Source organism: Lissotriton vulgaris, chromosome 7, assembly GCF_964263255.1.
Source record: "Lissotriton vulgaris chromosome 7, aLisVul1.2, whole genome shotgun sequence".
Classification (NCBI taxonomy): domain Eukaryota; kingdom Metazoa; phylum Chordata; class Amphibia; order Caudata; family Salamandridae; genus Lissotriton; species Lissotriton vulgaris.
Window position 1 is genome coordinate 1,558,349,647 of NC_141695.1, and position 17,698 is coordinate 1,558,367,344.

The window sequence follows — 17,698 nt, forward strand, 5'->3', positions numbered from 1 at the left end:
TGATCTAGCTCTTATTATTTTGATTTTGTACTATTTTCGTCGGATGAGGGAAACAGAGGTTCATAGCAATGGTGATTGGTTCAATATCCCGGCACAAAAATGGAGGGAAAAGGGAGGTGCTAAAGAACAGGCCGTCCTCCTTAAGGGATACATATAAAGAAAGAGCCCAATGTCTGGGTTCAGAGACCTGTCTCGTGTGGAGGCTAACTTTACAGAAATTATCTAAGTGTAGCCAAAAAGAAAGAAAAAATGTCTTTCTTATAGTCCCCTCACTCACCGGAGTTTCCTCACGGTGACATGCTTCATCATTGGGGTCCTCCCAGTTCTCTACGAAAAGGGGCGTGCTACGACTTGCGAAACTACGTAGGAGCACTGTAGTAGTGAAGGACTATGTGTGGTGTAGGGAAAGTGGAGTGGAGTGGATGGGTGTATGTGAGTTTAAAAATACCGTGCTAGTGGGCCTCAACGTTTTATTCTGCTCCTAGACCGGTATGTTAAAAAAGGGGGGGGGTTTATACTGTGCACCAACCTATAATGTAGCTGGATCAGTATATGGTCAACATGTTTCACGCTACCCCAAGCGTTTCGTCAGGACCATACAGGGACCAGCCCTGTATTGTGCCACTCCTAAAATAAACTAGAATTTAAGATTAGGAATCTGTTAGTGAAAAAATTATTTACAGTGGTTAACGTTGTTCCTATTTGGTACACGTGTAGTTCAACATACATACGCTTGGTTTTGGGCGAATGTATTGCTCACTGGTGAACTTTTGTAGGTGCTTAATAGCACATCATGTTCTCTTAGGGGGGCGGTATTGCCTCGTTGGAAACAATGTTCCGAATCAGCAATGCTGCGCTGTGTTACCTAGCTGCTTCCCCTCGGACCGCATCTTATCTGTGAGATGCGGTCTCACAGCTAGGTCCATGGCTATGGTGTGCACTCTCAACAGACATGACTGGATACACCCAACAGCTTCTGAAGAGATGTCCAGGCCGCAATTAAAGACATTCCATTCGATGGCATAAGGCTCTGATGATAGAATTCTGACTCCTTCATGGAGTATTTCAGTAACAGCTGTGCCTTGGGCCGTCCAATGGGTCTTGCCTCCTCACCAAGATAATTCCACCAGCCATGCCACACTTTTTAGGGGTCTTCCGATGACAACCACCAAGGTAATTTCCACCATCCCAGCCATCAAGTACCCAAAGCAGTTTTATTGGTCATTTCGTAGGAGTGATGGACATAAGAGATACCAGCAGCTGCAGCTTTAGTTCCCCCATCTTCACCTCAATTTGAAGCTTGGAAATGTTTTGACTTGTAACTTTCTTCCATCACCTTCTGATTGAGGGAAGGGTTTTCTACTTTATGCATAGTTGTAGGATGATTATGATGGACCACAGTGTCCTCTGGCTTGTTCACAAGGGCTATGCCCTGCCCTTTCTGTCCTCTTCCCCAGACCACCCCCCTTTAACAAGGAAATGCTCTCTGACAAATGCCTCGATCTTGTAAGGAGAGGCACTTTCTCTGCTGAGCAAGTAAGCCATAACGATGGTGCTCCAGGAGGAGAAGGCACAAGCTTTTACTTCCTTTACCTTTTGATCACTAAGAAGGGGAAGGGTAGCCTTAGAACCATTATGGATCTGAGTTATCTTAAAATACTTCTCTCACGTGACATGTTAAATATACCTTTCTTGAGATGGTTCTTTTGGCCGTCAGTGTATGCAGGGGATTGGAAGGCGTACCTGCATCTCCAGGCTGCCTATTTCCATTTTTTAATATGTCCTGCTCATACACATTACTTCTGATTCACAGTGTGGTCTCAACACTACTTCTTGCATTTGGTCTCACTATAGTGCCGGTTGATGCGGTAGCTTCTCTCAGGAGATCAGTAATTCATGTATTTGGATATTTGGGTGGCAGCCTGGCGAATAGGTCTCCAGCAACGGGCAGTTATCAGTGCACATTGACAGTTATGCACAAACTGGGCTTATCCATTATCATCCAGACGTCTCGCTTTGCCCCCACCCAGAGACTGAGTTCATTGCTGGGCACTGGACACTACTTACATGAAATATTTTCCTCCACTTCAAAGAATAGTATATATTTAGGTTATGAGTCAGATGTTTCTGAATCCGGTTATAATACATTTTCTTTCAGTACTATTGTCATTGATGGCCTTTTGCAATCTGTTGTTGCAGTATGGCAGAAGGCATGTGAGACCATACAGTAGTTTCTGAGAATGCAATGACCCCAGGATCAGGGGGGAGTCTCTTTGCTTTAGTGCAGTATTTCTGATCTGTCATTCCTGAACTCTGTTTTAGGATGTGACCGTGCAACCTCACAGAGGGTCATTTCTTAAGCCCCATCCATAGTAACAGATACCGCCTCATTTGGTTAGTCTGATCATCTGTGGAAGATGATGGCACAAAGTATTTGCTCCACGACTGTGCAATGCCTGCACATTAATATTTTGCAGTTGTGAAAGGTCTGCCCTGCCCTGATTGCTTTCCTTCCCTACTCTTGAGGGCATGCCACATAAATCCATTGACAGTACAGCAACCATCCATTATATCAACAGGCAGAGTAGTATGAGTTCTCGGACCACGTGGTTGGAGGCCAACGGCTGTGGTGGTGGACACTCCAATGTGTTAATTTCCTAGGGACAGTACATTTTGCAGGGACCGTGAATGTAAATGTGGACTGTAGAGTAAGTGAAATACAGGCCCCATCAGTTGGGCCAATGACTGTTTTCTACTAATGCATTTCCATTATTTGTTTGTCCTTTTTGCCTAACGTTGTGCCTGCCTTCCTCATGGACCAGTCTATCACTTCTTTCTCTCCTTCTCATGGTACCAAGAAAGGAGAGAGTTTACAAAGGCTGGACCCCAAGCATGCCGTCTCTTTTTATGCGGACTTCACCAGTGAGGACAGAGTGAACAATCAGGGCTTTATGGGCTTTGTTGGAGCCAAGAAAGTCAAGGTGATCACTAAATGTACAATTTTGCACTGGGCCATTCTGTGGACAGAGATCTGTTTTGCGGTGGCCTAGAACCAGTGGCAGCTTCTCCGCTAAGGCGAAGGAGCGGCGTCCCACTGCTTTTTTTTTAGTGAAAGATAGTGAAAATAAAATTATAATAACTTGTGCTATTATCATTTTATTTTCTCCTACTTCCGGCCGCAGCTTTGCATGTGGGGGCAGAGAAACAGAGAAAAACTTACCTGCATCACGCCACAGCTTGCCAGCCCTCATAGCCCACGCCGCCACCGCCGAGAGTCACCTTACCTGCTGTTTGGACGTGCCGCCGCTCCGGGACTACGAATCCCGGCAGCCTACGCGGCGGCGCGCGTTGTGACACCGCGAGGGCGCCAGGGGAGGCGCACAAAAGCGCCGCAGGACCGGCGGAGCTCTGGGAAACAGAGAAAAACTTACCTGCATCACGCCACAGCTTGCCAGCCCTCATAGCCCACGCCGCCACCGCCGAGAGTCACCTTACCTGCTGTTTGGACGCGCCGCCGCTCCGGGACTACGAATCCCGGCAGCCTACGCGGCGGCGCGCGTTTTGACACCGCGAGGGCGCCAGGGGAGGCGCACAAAAGCGCCGCAGGACCAGCTTCGCGGGACGCGAGCGGGACGCCCGGGGCGAAGCCCGGGCAAAGGGCGGGCCCTCTACGGCCCTCATAGGCACGAGGAGGCAGGGCAGGGCCAGAAACCCTACAGGACTACATTCAAGTAAGCTATATCGTTGTACTTAAAACATATTAAGTCCTTGAAATTGTAAAACGTTGGCTGCGACTACATTGTAAAAGTATGCCTGCTAAATCGAAGGAAGCCCCACAGAAGACCCTTGATAATTATCTAGTCCAGACAGTCAGGAAAATCAATATGCAAAGGAGAGACTCTCTTGGTCTAAGTCAATCCCCAGACCTTCGCTGTCTGTCACCTACTGCTTCCACTATGATTGATGACACTATTCTGCAAGGAACTAGCCAGGAGAATGTAATTAGCGGCCCCATTCTCCTGGATGAGAGCAGTGCACCAGATAATGCAGTTATGGCTATCGAGACCTCTAACATACAGGCTGAGGGTGGTACTGACATTGACACTGACTCTGATCAAGAGACACATGCACAAGCTGCACCCAAAGAGATGACACCAAAAGGGCGTGCAACAAGGCCAAGACGCTTATGCACCAAGATTCCTCCAAAGTTGAGTGGCTCGCGTTTAGGGGCAAGAAAGAAAAGGGTCACCACTCCAAAGACTAAACAAGTAAACGACGTGGAGGATAATCAGAGTCCTATCTTCGAGGATGCTTTTTTCGATAGGATCTCTGACTTTCTTGAACAAAAAATCAATGCCATTGTTAAACCCTTAATATCTAAGTTAGACAAATTGCATGCAGAGGTCAAGAGGCTGGGTGGCTTAAGTACTAAGGTAGTAGATGGGGTGGAAAATATCACTAAGATAGTTACTATCCTGCCCAACAACATAGGGGGAAATGTGATTAATGAAGTCTTTCAGGATAATGAAGGGAATCAGTTACCTGTTGACAATTCATTGCCCCAGCCATTAATACCTTTGTCTACCATCTCTGATGGCCCTCTTTTGGTTACCATCCCAACAGATGTTCTCCCCCCTGTTGGACCACCCCCAGCATCGACTCAAACTACGGTCCCCCACCAATTTTTAGTTGAGGCCACCCCAGTGGTTTTGGTGCTTGCAAATGTACCCCCTCTAGAAGGGGGAACAGTTGAAAGCCCTACCTCTCTTACTAGCAAGGCTCTGCATTGGCTAACCAACAATATGCGGTTAGCCCCAGGGGGGAAACATCATCTGGCAAATGCTATTAAGTCTGCGACCAGGGTCCCTTGGCTGGGAAACCGCCCGAAAAAGTTTAAGGGGGACTGTGTGGCAGTGACCCTCTCGAACCAAGATGTTCTTCCCAACATCCTGGCCAATCTATTCCCCCCACAACGCAGAAAAGGCACTGTTGTTCCTCTAACTTTGAAGTTTTTTTATGGGGAGCAACAAAATGTCACGTATCCAAGGACTCCAGCGCTGGGGTGGGATAGACCCTGGGACTTCAATCCCAGACAAGGGCAGGATACAAGGCATAATTCTGTAGCCCAATATCCCCTTTTAGCACAGCAAAACTCTTTTGTTGAACCTCTCCAGTTATTTAACCGCTATGCCCCATTGTCCTTCATGGATCAGAATGATTGACTCACTCCTATAGAAGATACTAACAATGAGGATTTTTTACCTGTTTCTTTTTCTCCCCCTGTACATTTAGATTTAAAAATTAAAAATAATAGGGAGTGTAGTATCCTGAGCTGGAACATCGCTGGTATTAGCTCTAAAATTAGTAATAAGAATTGGCTAGAAATGGTTAGATCTCACGACATTCTTGTATTCCAGGAGACTTGGGAGACGTCCGACGGATTTGCTCTAGACGGCTTTTCCCAGTTCTCTGTACCTGCCGTTTCTAGCACATCTGGAAGGGCAAAGGGAGGTTTGGCTATATATATTTCCTTGAACGTCCAGGGAAAGCCAAGACAAATTAACTCTAACTCAACAAATATACTAGCAGTTGAATTAACTACTTTTAACTCACAGCCTATCTTATTAGTTAATTTTTATAATTCTCCTGTCAGTCAATTGCTCAACGAGCATTTGGTAACCTTAGAGGATTTCTTGTCTACCCACAGCGAAAATAGTGCCCACGGCTTTGACGTGATTCTCATGGGAGATTACAATATCCACCCATGCGACAGGGATTGTCGTGAGGAATATGAAGATTTTCCCCCTTATCCCTGTATTCCGCACTTTGAACACTCACCGCGTGGGGAGGCTTTGGAATCACTTTTAGCAACTCTTAATCTTTATGAATTTTCTAGTAGTAACAGAGACTTGAGGTTACCGACATTCGTGGGTAACAACTCTGGCACAATAGTAGATTATATTTTTTTGTCGTCTAGTGTTTTGTCTGAGGTCTCAACCTATAAGGTAGAAACCTCAGTTTTTAGTGATCATAACCCAGTAATTTTAGAGATTTTATCTCAGGGAGTTTTTGGAAAGAGAGAAGCTGCAGCCTTATGCGCAACAAATTTAGTCCTGGGAGACCAGAACCGCAGGCTGAAGTGGGATCAAGTTACCCCGATCACTTTCATACAGGACACCCTGTCTAAAGTTGAGGGAGAGGTTGCAATCTGCCTGGATAATAATAACCTGTCTCCTACCTTGATAGAGGCATTTAATATTATCTGCAGACAGGTTGACCTGGATCTGACTGTAAGGAATAAGGGCCGGACATGTAAAGGCAAAAAATGGTTTAATATAGATTGTTCAAAGGCCCACTCAACTCTCCTAAAGGCTTTAAAAGCTGAACCAAGAGATAAAGCACAGATAGCGCTGTTAAGGAAAAACTATAATGACGCTATCAGAAAGAGAAAATCAGAGATTAAAACTGAGGCCTGGAATGATTTGCTGTCGCCCGACACACAGAGAGACAGCTCAAAATTTTGGGCGATAATAAATCATCCCTTTTTTGTCGATCCAGATAAGCAGAGAGCAGATTGCACCATACCGGATAATCAATGGGTCACACACTTTAGTAATATTTACAGTTGTCCTGATAATATCTCAGGCTGTGGATTACAATCCACACTAGCAGTCCCTCCCATTTTTTTTTTTTTACTATAGAAGAGGTTAAAAAAGCTATCAGCGACACACATTCTAAAAAGGCTCCAGGCCCCGACGGGGTTCCCGCTGACTTTTTTAAGAGTGCCCCTGAATTAAGCACCAAAATTCTTACCAACATTTTTAATGCCACAAGAGATTTAGTTTTCCCTATTAGCTGGTCGAAGTCTACCATTATACCTATTTTTAAAAAGGGACAAAGAACAGACCCAGCCTGTTATAGGCCAATCTCCCTAATCGACTCAAGTGTCAAGATTCTGGGAAGAGTTCTCTTAGGTAGATTGACTCAGCTTCTAGAAGAAAAGGGCATTTTATCGAATGCACAATATGGCTTCAGAGCCAAAAGAGGAACCTTAGACCAGTGTCTGAATTTAGAACTGATCATAAGTAAATATGTAGCAGCCAAGGGGGGCTCTCTGTACATGGCCTTTATGGACCTCTCCTCAGCTTTTGACCTGGTCAACAGGGCTAAGCTGTGGGGAGTCCTTTTGGCTATGGGTTTTGATGCCCCACTAGTGGGATACTTGGCAGAGTTACATAGAGACCTCAAGACGTCGGTCAGAGTGACAAGAGAAGGGAGATGTACCTGCCACTTTAAATCAGGAAGAGGGGTTAGGCAGGGATGTATCCTTGCACCCCTTCTCTTTACACTCTATATAAATGGTCTTGAGGCAGTTTTGGCTGCGTCCCACATGGATATTCCGCGTGCAGGAAAAATAAAGATTCCTGTCCTCCTGTACGCAGACGACGCCGTCCTCTTAGCACACTCTGGAGTGGCATTGAGCAAACTACTCTCATCTTTTGGGGATTTCATGTCCTCACTGGACATGAAAACTAACGTAGAAAAATCCCACGTAATGATAGCAGGAGCCGCAGGCAGGAAAAGAAAGACTAAAACTTTTTTTTGCTCAGGGAAGGAGGTTAAGAGAGTTCCATCTTTTCCCTACCTGGGTGTGATCTTTGACGAAAAAGGCAAGTGGGGCCCCCAGCTTTTGGCCAAAAGCAACGCAGTAGCAAGAGCGGCTGCTGGGCTGCTTGGTTTCGCCAAAAAGCTTGGTGCTCGCCCCATGGAGAGCATTATAAAGGTCTACAAATCTAAATGCTTGTCGGTCGCCCAATACGGCTCTGTTATCTGGGGGTACACTAATCATGAGCATGACAAAATTCAAAAAGTAGAAAATAAATTCTTGAGAACTCTGCTTTCTGTCCCCCAGTCAATTTCTACATACATAATACACACAGAGCTTGGCCTGGGCTACATTACCGACATCCTGAAGGCAGCCCCAGTTATTGGTTGGTTGAAAGTGTGGCTCAATCAGGAGCTCACTCTAAACCACAATATTTTTAAAGATTGCTTAGCCTTGGACAATGTTTATAACATCCCTTGGTTAAAATATGTCAAGACGCAGTTAACTCTAGTTGGCCGATCTGAACTTTTTTCCTCCCCGCATCTGATAAATTTAGAAGATGTAAAGACAGTCAAAAATCTTTTGTCTGAGCGCTATGCCCTGGAGAGAGAAGCCACAGAGTTGAACAAACATACGGTTAGGAAACATTGTACGATAATAACTGTTCCAGGTATGGAACCATATCTCTTTTCGGTACACAAACCATACCATCGTTTCCTCCTAACAAGATTCCGCCTTGATTTAATTCCTTTTATACTGGGCAATTTTAAAAAGTGGTCTAGACCTGAAAATGCTGATCCTTGTGATTGTGACCATTTTTCTATTCAAGACACAACACACTTTATCCTGTTCTGTGGTCATTACAAAGAGAGTAGAAATTTTTTTTTGCTGTCTATACTGTGCAATATGGGTTTCACTCAAGTCAAACCAGCTATGCTATTCCTGCAACTTTTACCCAATTTAAAAGTGGCATTTCATGTTGCTAGTTTTTTGGTTGCTGGTGCACGTATAAATAAGCATCGTTTTAGCATCAGTCACTCTGTTCCTCATTAATGATTACCTTTTATATTCAAATGAATTATTTAAGATTATGGTACAATTTTATTCTTGTATAATGTGTTTTTAGGGTTTTTTATAAATTTTTATAAATTTTATAGATCTGATAAATTTATAAATTCTTTTGTATGTATTACTATGTGTCATGATGAAATGTTACCGTGTATTGCTCGTTCTTCTTTTATGATTTTAATTAATCGAATAAAGAAATTTTGACTGACTGACTGATGTGGGGGCAGGGGAGGATTGGTTGCACCCTCCTAAGGCCACCCAAAACAGTCAGGCGCACTTTGCATGTTCTCCATGCAGGCTGCATCATAGCCGCTTCCCCCGCGTCCTCCCCCTTCCCCTACCTCACACGGCCTCCCCTCCCCCTCCCGCCCCCTACCTCTGATCGGTGCCGGCTGCACCTGCCTAGAACCCCATCGCATTTATGAACATCCACAGAGCAACGGCAGATTCTACTACTATTACTGGGAGCCTTCCAGAGACTGATATTCACAGGGAGACCACTTGCTCCTCTTCATATACCTATGTGAAGAATGTTTTTTTGCACAGCTCAGGCACACAGTGGCATATACTTTGCCAAGGTTGTGCTGCATGTCACTTTGGTTAATCATCTCCCCTTAATCACGGCTTCCAGACTGGTATTACTGTGGGCCTTACTCATAAGATGAGAAATCTGCACTACGTAGTAGTAGCCATCAAACGAAAAAGTTACTTATTTTTTTAACAGTGTTTCTATTGGATACCACATTTTCCTGCATACTTCACTCCCCTCACTCCTCCCCTTTTTAATAAGTCTATAATAACATCTGGTGCGATGCAATTTCTGCTTTTATAGTTGCTGTCGTTAAGCTCGTTTGGTTCCTCTTTGCATGTTTCAGTTGGGTGTGGAAAAATGTAAGGAACTGATGCGGTGCACCAGATGGTGCCATATAAGCCCTGATGACATTCTAGCAAGAGCTGTGGGAGCTTTGGCTGGAGTTGCATGACATCAGTGGGCCCTGCTGGGGAGCTGTTGCTGTAGAATAAAGGTTTCCCAGATGCAGCTGGGCATCTGAAGGATAGTTGTGAGTTGAGGCATTTACGGTAAGCTTTAGTATTCATCAGAAACATATTTACTGAATTTCTTTTGTTGCACCTTTTTGCATATATACAAATTCCCTGTGCTGACCAAGACCCCACTGATGGGTGGAAGCCTCTCTGCACTGCAGGGTCCTTTACTCATCCTGGAGGTTGAGCTAATGGCCATTGTGTAGAAAAGTTTTTGCAAGCAAAAGCAAACCTTCGTACAAGAGAAGAAACACTCTTGTTTGGTTACCCAGCTACATACGTAGTATAGTGAAGAACACAGTACACGTCTTTGACCTAATTACTGATGTAGAAAGAGTTAGTAGTCCCACACTTGATGCCCTTGGTGACACCTTGATGCCCTTGGGCTAAGTTGCGCGGTATAAGACTCCCTTCATTCATTCATTCATTCATTCATTCATTCATTCATTCATTCATTCATTCATTCATTCACACTGAGTAACAGGGATAGGACTCAAAATTTGAATGATAGAAGTTCACAATAAGATGGAGTATTTGCTCCTTTTAACAACCTTTCTATTTTTGTGGCAAATTGGTTGTATAGGTGTAGTTGCTCATTGCTAGTGCTGTGCTTCTCCTTCCTCTGCTTGCTGCTAGCATCCTATGATTCAATATTAGGTTATGGAGATTTGTAGAGCACACCAACCACCGGGAGGGTTCCCTTGTACTGAATGTAGTAGCAAATTATTGCAATGATTTTGTTCATGTGCAAAGCTTGTTAATTTTGTAACTGTGCTCCCAGTATCATTGATTCCTGAGGATTTTTTTTTTAACAAGGCAACGCTGCAGGACATAATGGACATTGTTGCTTACAAATAGAAATGCGCTGATCTATATCCCAAATGTCCAAACTTCAGCTGTATTATACAAAAAACAAAATCACATTTTAAATTGGTGATCAACTTTGTCTCTTATGCAATAGATACAATCCTTTTGAACTTCTACATGCTTGTCACTTGCTAAAAAAACATTGGAGCTTAGATAGCAAATAAATATTGTTTGAGTCTTAACTACTTTCACTTCTCTAATAGGATGTTGGCTAAGGTTTTTTTGCTTTAAGTTAGTTTTCTGTATATGGTAATTAACATATAAACTATATTTTAAAATCCACAGGATCTTGCTTCATACGCACGGACCAGCTGGATGGTGAGACAGATTGGAAGTTGCGCCTGCCTGTTGCCTGCACTCAGAGATTGCCTACAGCTGCTGTAAGTCTTTTGTCTACTGTGTTTCCAGGTAAAAAAAAAAATCTAACCGCTTTGGCGGCATGAAAAAAGAAAATTAATTTCCTCCTTAATTATGCTTGCTAGTTAAAGTGAATTCTGCTTTAATGTAAACTGTGGAACAGTAATAATACAATTGCGTAACACATCTTGGGATTAACATTGGATTGTTACAATTTATTTTGAATTTAATTATTTGGAGTATACTAATAATACAGTCAAATGACTTGATTACAATCCAACTAAGCTTATTTAACTTTCCTTTGCAATCAAGGCACCAATGTAAGGAATTCAGGAGATAATTTGAAAAGCAGAATTGTAAAAAGATAAAAATAGAATTGAAAAATACAGAAAAAAGTAGAAAAAATTAATGAAAACATACATAGTGCATTCTAAATATTGATCAAGTAGTACCAAACAAAAGCAGAAAACAAAATAGAGAGATAAAGGATTGGTAGTAATTTTTCTATCCTTTGATATGGTTACAACGAGGCAAGAATGATTGCATTTGGAGACAACTCTTCCATATCACAGAGTGCTGTAGCGGGAACAACTGTGGACTGTATTCTGTATGTGCTCAGTTCTTGGTGATAGGAATGGCCTAATATGATTGCTTGGAAAGTGGCGATAGTTAGAGGCTATACTACTATTATTTATATTCTGCTGCTCTTTTCAGGTTTTAACCTCTTGATATGGAAATAATCTTTTCAAAGTTGGACTCTAGTGTTGTTAAAAGGTACATTTTAGGTTCTTGGTGCCTAATCAATGTAGTATCGAAGCCCTAGTATTTGGGTGGGTCCCAGATCTCCTCCTGGCAGTTCGCAATTCCCACCAAAAGCCTCATTCAGGTGTACACTGCATTTATGATGAAACTAGACCCATACTCCTCAAGATGAAATCCCATTGAAGATAATATATGTGGAGAAAAGTTGTATACTTCTCTACTTTTTTTATATGTATGTTTTTTTGTTAGATTGCACACACTGTCTGTCTCTCCTTCACATGGAGTAGAAGTGGGTATGTCCATCAAACAGCGAAGACCATTCCATATTCTGCAATAAATGTATTTTTATCACAGTTTCCTTATAAGTCTTTGCCTGCTTGATTCTAAATAATGCAGCATTCTAATTAAAGGAGTTCATATCTAGTAGAGTTTTCGAAATGCTTGTGATATTTGGTCATACCTATCAAGAAACATCAGTTTTAATACTGTTCAGTTTGCTCCTCTTTGGTGATTTTAGGTTGAACAAAGACCGTTATTGATGCAACTCTGATTCTTTTTCGAGGAATAATTGTTAATTTGCAATGGTGTGCTTTGAGTCCAACGATTAAAAAATGTGTTACTCTGAAAATAGGTGAACTGAAATGTCTTCAGGTCATCACATAATTAAAACATTGGAGTGACATGAACCAATATGTCTTCTATGTTCCTTAGGATCTGCTTCAAATTCGATCGTACGTGTATGCTGAGGAACCAAATATTGACATTCATAACTTCATAGGAACCTTTACCAGGGTAAGACATCGTTGAGTATGTAAGCAATGTTCATCGCAAAATATATGATAGTATATTCCGTAATTGCGTTTTTTATTTATTTATTCTACTGTTTTATATTTTTGGACTCCAGTTCAACATTATTTAGACAGTACATGCTCAATTTTTTTGGGAAAAAAACAATGTTATTCTATACTATTTATTTGATTTGTAAAGCATAATACAGTTTTAACAATGCCTGAGGCACATTACTTGCTTTTATATGTTTTTCTTGTGAATTTATATGGTTACTAAATTGTGTATTAACCCTAGCACTAGCTAATAAATATCTTTAAACTTTTCAATTCAAGCTGCATTGCTGACTTTACCAAAACATCAGATGGTTTATGAAATCATAAATGTTCTCCAATTAGAGCCAAGTTTCATAAAAAAATGCATTTGATAGCTTTCTTATCAATCTACCTTGGTCCCGTATTGATTGAACACCTTCTGGGAAGGCATACCAGAGCTTAGCTGTAATTCTCACCAGAGTCTTGTAGCCTAGGCTGGCTTTCTTGCAGATGTGTAATGTAAGCCTAAAGACTCCACTTCTTTTGAGCTGTCTCGCTAGTGCTTTAGTACACTAAGGAAAATGTTAAACATTGTGTGTCCTTATCCCACGTGATTCAAAAGACTAAATTTGGAACCTTTCTTTCCACTTTGGCATTTACTGGCAGTCATTGGAATGTTTCCTGGTTTTACATGACATGAAAATTCTTTTTCAATAGGTCTGATTACTTTATTTTGTTCTGTCTGTTGTCTATAAATTAGGCAGACTGGTAGCCCCATGTATATGGGTGTTTTATTATTGAGCAGCCACAAAGACAGCACTCTCAGCACAGAGTCTATGAGGTCTGTCAAGATATGCAGGATGTTCTTGACCAGTTATGATTTGAAGAGATGCCATTGGCCAGTGGACTCCAAGGGTGTTCAACTGCGGAGTCTTTAGGTGATTTTGCTATATATCTTGCAGAAGGGTGATGGAATGACTGATCACAGACATTCCATGAAATCTGTTTACCTGTTCCAGTCCAGTGTATTTAATGTGCTATTACCCCCATTTGGTAAACATCGTTTACCCCAAAACCGGAACACCGCATGCCATTACAACACGGTTGTTATAACAACCGCGTTGTTACAATGCATGCCATTACTCCGCAAGTCGGAACAACGACTAGCTCTAGGGGTCAGAAGGTGTTGGATTTAAAATCCAACACCTTCCCTACTGTTGCACAGACTGGAGTTGGAATAGTAAATTATACTATTCCAACATCCAGCGCCCCTCCTTTACCGGAGTAGCGGACGGAGGACACTACCTACTGTTAACCATTTGCCGTGAGGGGAACGGCTGTTGATGCACGTGAATCCAGTGCCGACCTGGTATCGCCGTGAGGGAAACGGCTCTCACCTGCTGGAAGCGCCGCGGCCAGGGAAGGGACTACAATCCCCTGGTGCCCCGGCGGCCACGGCACACGAATGACGCGATTGCAGCGCCCGGAGGCGCTTGAAATACGAGGAGCGCCGAGCGCCTAGTGGGAGCCTTTACCGGAGTAGCGGACGGAGGACACTACCTACTGTTAACCATTTGCCGTGAGGGGAACAGCTGTTGATGTACGTGAATCCAGTGCCGACCTGGTATCGCCATGAGGGGAACGGCTCTCACCTGCTGGAAGCGCCGCGGCCAGGGCAGGGACTACAGTCCCCAGGTGCCCCGGCGGCCACGGTGCACGAGTGACGCGATTGCTGCGCCCGGAGGCACTTGAAATACGAGGAGGGCCGAGCGCCTAGTGGGAGCCTTTACCGGAGTAGCGGACGGAGGACACTACCTACTGTTAACCATTTGCCGTGAGGGGAACGGCTGTTGATGCATGTGAATCCAGTGCCGACCTGGTATCGCCGTGAGGGGAACGGCTCTCACCTGCTGGAAGCGCCGTGGCCAGGGCAGGGACTACAATCCCCAGGTGCCCCGGCGGCCACGGCGCACGAATGACGCGATTGCAGCGCCTGGAGGCGCTTGAAATACAAGGAACGCCTCTCGCCCACGCGAGTTGCGCTCGAGAGAGCGTGTGCGAAGCCCGGGCAAAGGGCGGGCCCTCTGTGGCCCTCAGAGGCCTGAGGAGGCTGGGCTGGGCCATCCCCCTTCGAGCTGCTCCCCATAACTGTGAACAAGGTGACTTTTTGATTTTATTCCCTCCCGGTATCTGGTTTTTCATTCTGACACACATCAATATATTGTGTCTGTATAATAACTTCACTTTAGGGGGGCATTGTATATCATACTTATAGCTGTGCCAAGGAAATATATTATGAATAAGTCTAAACATACACCAATGTCGACTAGATCTACCTCAAGGAAAAAGGCGCTAGTTACCACCCCACTCCCAAGTCTCACCGCAATTGACAGAATGCTTCAAAAGACCATAGGCATCGTAGTCAATGCGATTGAGAGTACAGAGAGGCGCCTTTCCCTACCCCCAAGTATGTGCCTATCCAACCAGTCAACCCAAATGACCACGAATGCTAACATTTCCAATACCACAGTGTACTCCCAGGACTCTATCCTCATGCAATCATATGCAGGCTTTCCAAACATAGATAGCAACCAGATAATCCCATTAGACCAAACTCCACCACCTGACTTTGACAATAGGGAAAGTAGGCTGTCAATGACCCCTAGCATGCCAACAAACGTAGAACCGCCCATCCTCATTAATGAGCTGGATGGAGAAGAAGGGACTGATGTTTGCATCCCTAATGGAGCTTGTACACCATCTGATAAAGGGAGCCCCCGAAATGAGTGCCCAAGAGTGAAAGGGTACACAGGCAATTCGCCATCAAGTAGAACCACGAGGGCTGCTAGAAAATCTAAGGCAAAATTGAAGGTCGTATGGCACAAACCTAGATACAGGCAGAGGAGAAGCACGAGCCATACACAGAGGATTATCTATCGGGCTCCAAAACCTAACACACCATTAGCCTCAAATCAGGCAGTTGACATCCAGGGAGCCATAGGGCAAGACACTACTGAACTAGCAAGCCAGGTCTGTGATAATCATATCTGTGTGAAGCCTCTTATGGAAAAAATGGAACATCTAATGAGGTATCTTATACTTCCCATCCTTGAAAGGGTAAAAATGATAGGGGAGAAATTGGAGAAACTAGAAGTAGCACAACAGCAAAATAACAAAACTATTACAAAATTTACCAAAACCCAAAAACCACAGCTTCAACAAAAACTTAATGATAAACCATTGAACCCGCTAAACAATAAAAACACTCGAGAAGCTGCATCAGTTACTAGTAAATCATCTAAGCAGATACAGACACCAACACCTCTAGTTGAAAGTCGCAAGGTGTCCCACATCATGCGAGGTGATAGTAGGGATGTGTTGCCCCCCCGAAGTAAAATCTAGGGAAGAAGCAAAAGAAAATATAAACGGGATGGACGGGAGTGAGTGGGCGGCAGAGGGCACGACACATATTGTTACCAATAGCCAGCCAGAGCAACCTAAAAGACCAAGACCTATAAATAAGAACATGCGCACTGACTTGCCCCCTGAATCCCACCCCTATACTGTGGTCATGATAGGCATACCAACACTAGGTGAGGGGAAATCGGAAAATCATAGTGAACTAAAAAACAAAGTTAGCCATTGGCTAACCAGACATAGACCAATTCCCTCACACCTAAATGGCCAAATACTTCATGTTAGAAGGGTAGACTGGGTGGGACAGAGAAGCAAGGCCTTAGATGGCGACTGCATCATTATAAATTTCAAAGACAGGCGCATGGCAAACTACATTAGTGGCTGGAGGGAGGGAGACTTAGAAAGTAGGATTCAAACTGTCGAACTCAGCTACTTTTACCCACCAACCCCCACGACCCAAAGAAATATGTTTCAACACCATACAAAGGGAAATAGGTTTTACGACTACTTTGACAACCAACCAATGATGCATGGTAATCCGCACCCAAACTATATCCATGTAAACAGGCACTACGACTACCATGATAATCATTATAGGGTTCCCATCTTTAATCAATTTAATGCCTTCCACTCTCAAGGAGACCTTGAGGGAGTGGATTGACTTTGTGTAAAGACCCCGCTCCCCGCTAGTTATAATTCTACTGAACCACGAGGTGGGATAGCAAACAGGGAACAGATGAAGGTAGTTCAGGTTTCTATAGCTGCGACAAGGGATACATAAAACCCATTTATAGCTGATACAGCCAGGGCAACCGACGTGGCTGGGCTTCACCTAGAGCATTTAGTGATAGATAATGCTCCTCTGAATCATAGCGGCCCAGACAAAGTCTACCCCGTAACAACCCGTGAATTTACTCAAGTGTCAAAAATTACCCAGTGAGACGACACTGAGTCAAACACAGTCACAGGGGATAGCACTGAAGTTAGTCAAATGGCTCCCCCGGAAAAAGCCCTAGATCCATGTGTGAAGGCTCCTAATGAACCGATGACACCTAGTTTCAATGTAATCTCCTGGAACATTGCTGGGTTAGCAGGTAAAATTAGTGACCCAACCTGAGTAGCCTTTATAAGATCTTTCGCAGTGGTATGTCTTCAAGAGACATGGCTGGTTGGGAATAATGTATTTATGGAAGGATATAAAAGCTTCTTTGTACCGGCAGAACCGTCACACAGCGGTAGAGCCAAAGGGGGATTGGCTGTGTTTATTAATCTAGCACTAGTTTGCACTGTCAAAAAATATCCCTTCTGCAATACTGACATTCAAGTGCTGTTGGTCAAGAAAGGGAAAGACTCACTAACCCTGATTAATTTTTATAATGCTGTAAATCATAACGGTGAGTGCAGACTTGCGGATTTGGGTAACTTCTTCAGGAATAAACTGGAGACCCTGCCACACCATATAATTATCGCATGGGATTTTAATGCACACCCCTGTGGGAACCCAGGGGTTACTGTATCAGGCTCAATGAGCTGTCATAGACAGAGAGGTTTTCATTCCGATCACACACGGCGGGGTAATTTGTTGAACGACCTTTTGAACGAATTTAATTTAACTGGCCAGGTCAGTGGTGGCTGACCACACCCTTCATGATGTACCTACCTATAAAGGTACTCCAGGGGATCCTACATTGACCATATACTTCTTTCTGGTGACCCCAATACCTCTATCTTGGACTTTAAAATTCAAGAGAACCAA

At 43.7% G+C, this 17,698-nt stretch overlaps 1 protein-coding gene across 1 annotated transcript in view; it reads left to right on the plus strand.

Annotated features, from left to right (window-relative positions):
- The window catches only part of ATP9A (ATPase phospholipid transporting 9A), a 482,075-nt gene that overhangs the window by 115,341 nt on the left and 349,036 nt on the right, over positions 1-17,698 (plus strand). The window contains exons 7-8 of the mRNA XM_086932451.1: positions 10,871-10,965; positions 12,416-12,496. Of these exons, the coding sequence (XP_086788577.1) occupies positions 10,871-10,965; positions 12,416-12,496 (176 nt within the window). The remainder of the gene's footprint in view (positions 1-10,870; positions 10,966-12,415; positions 12,497-17,698) is intronic.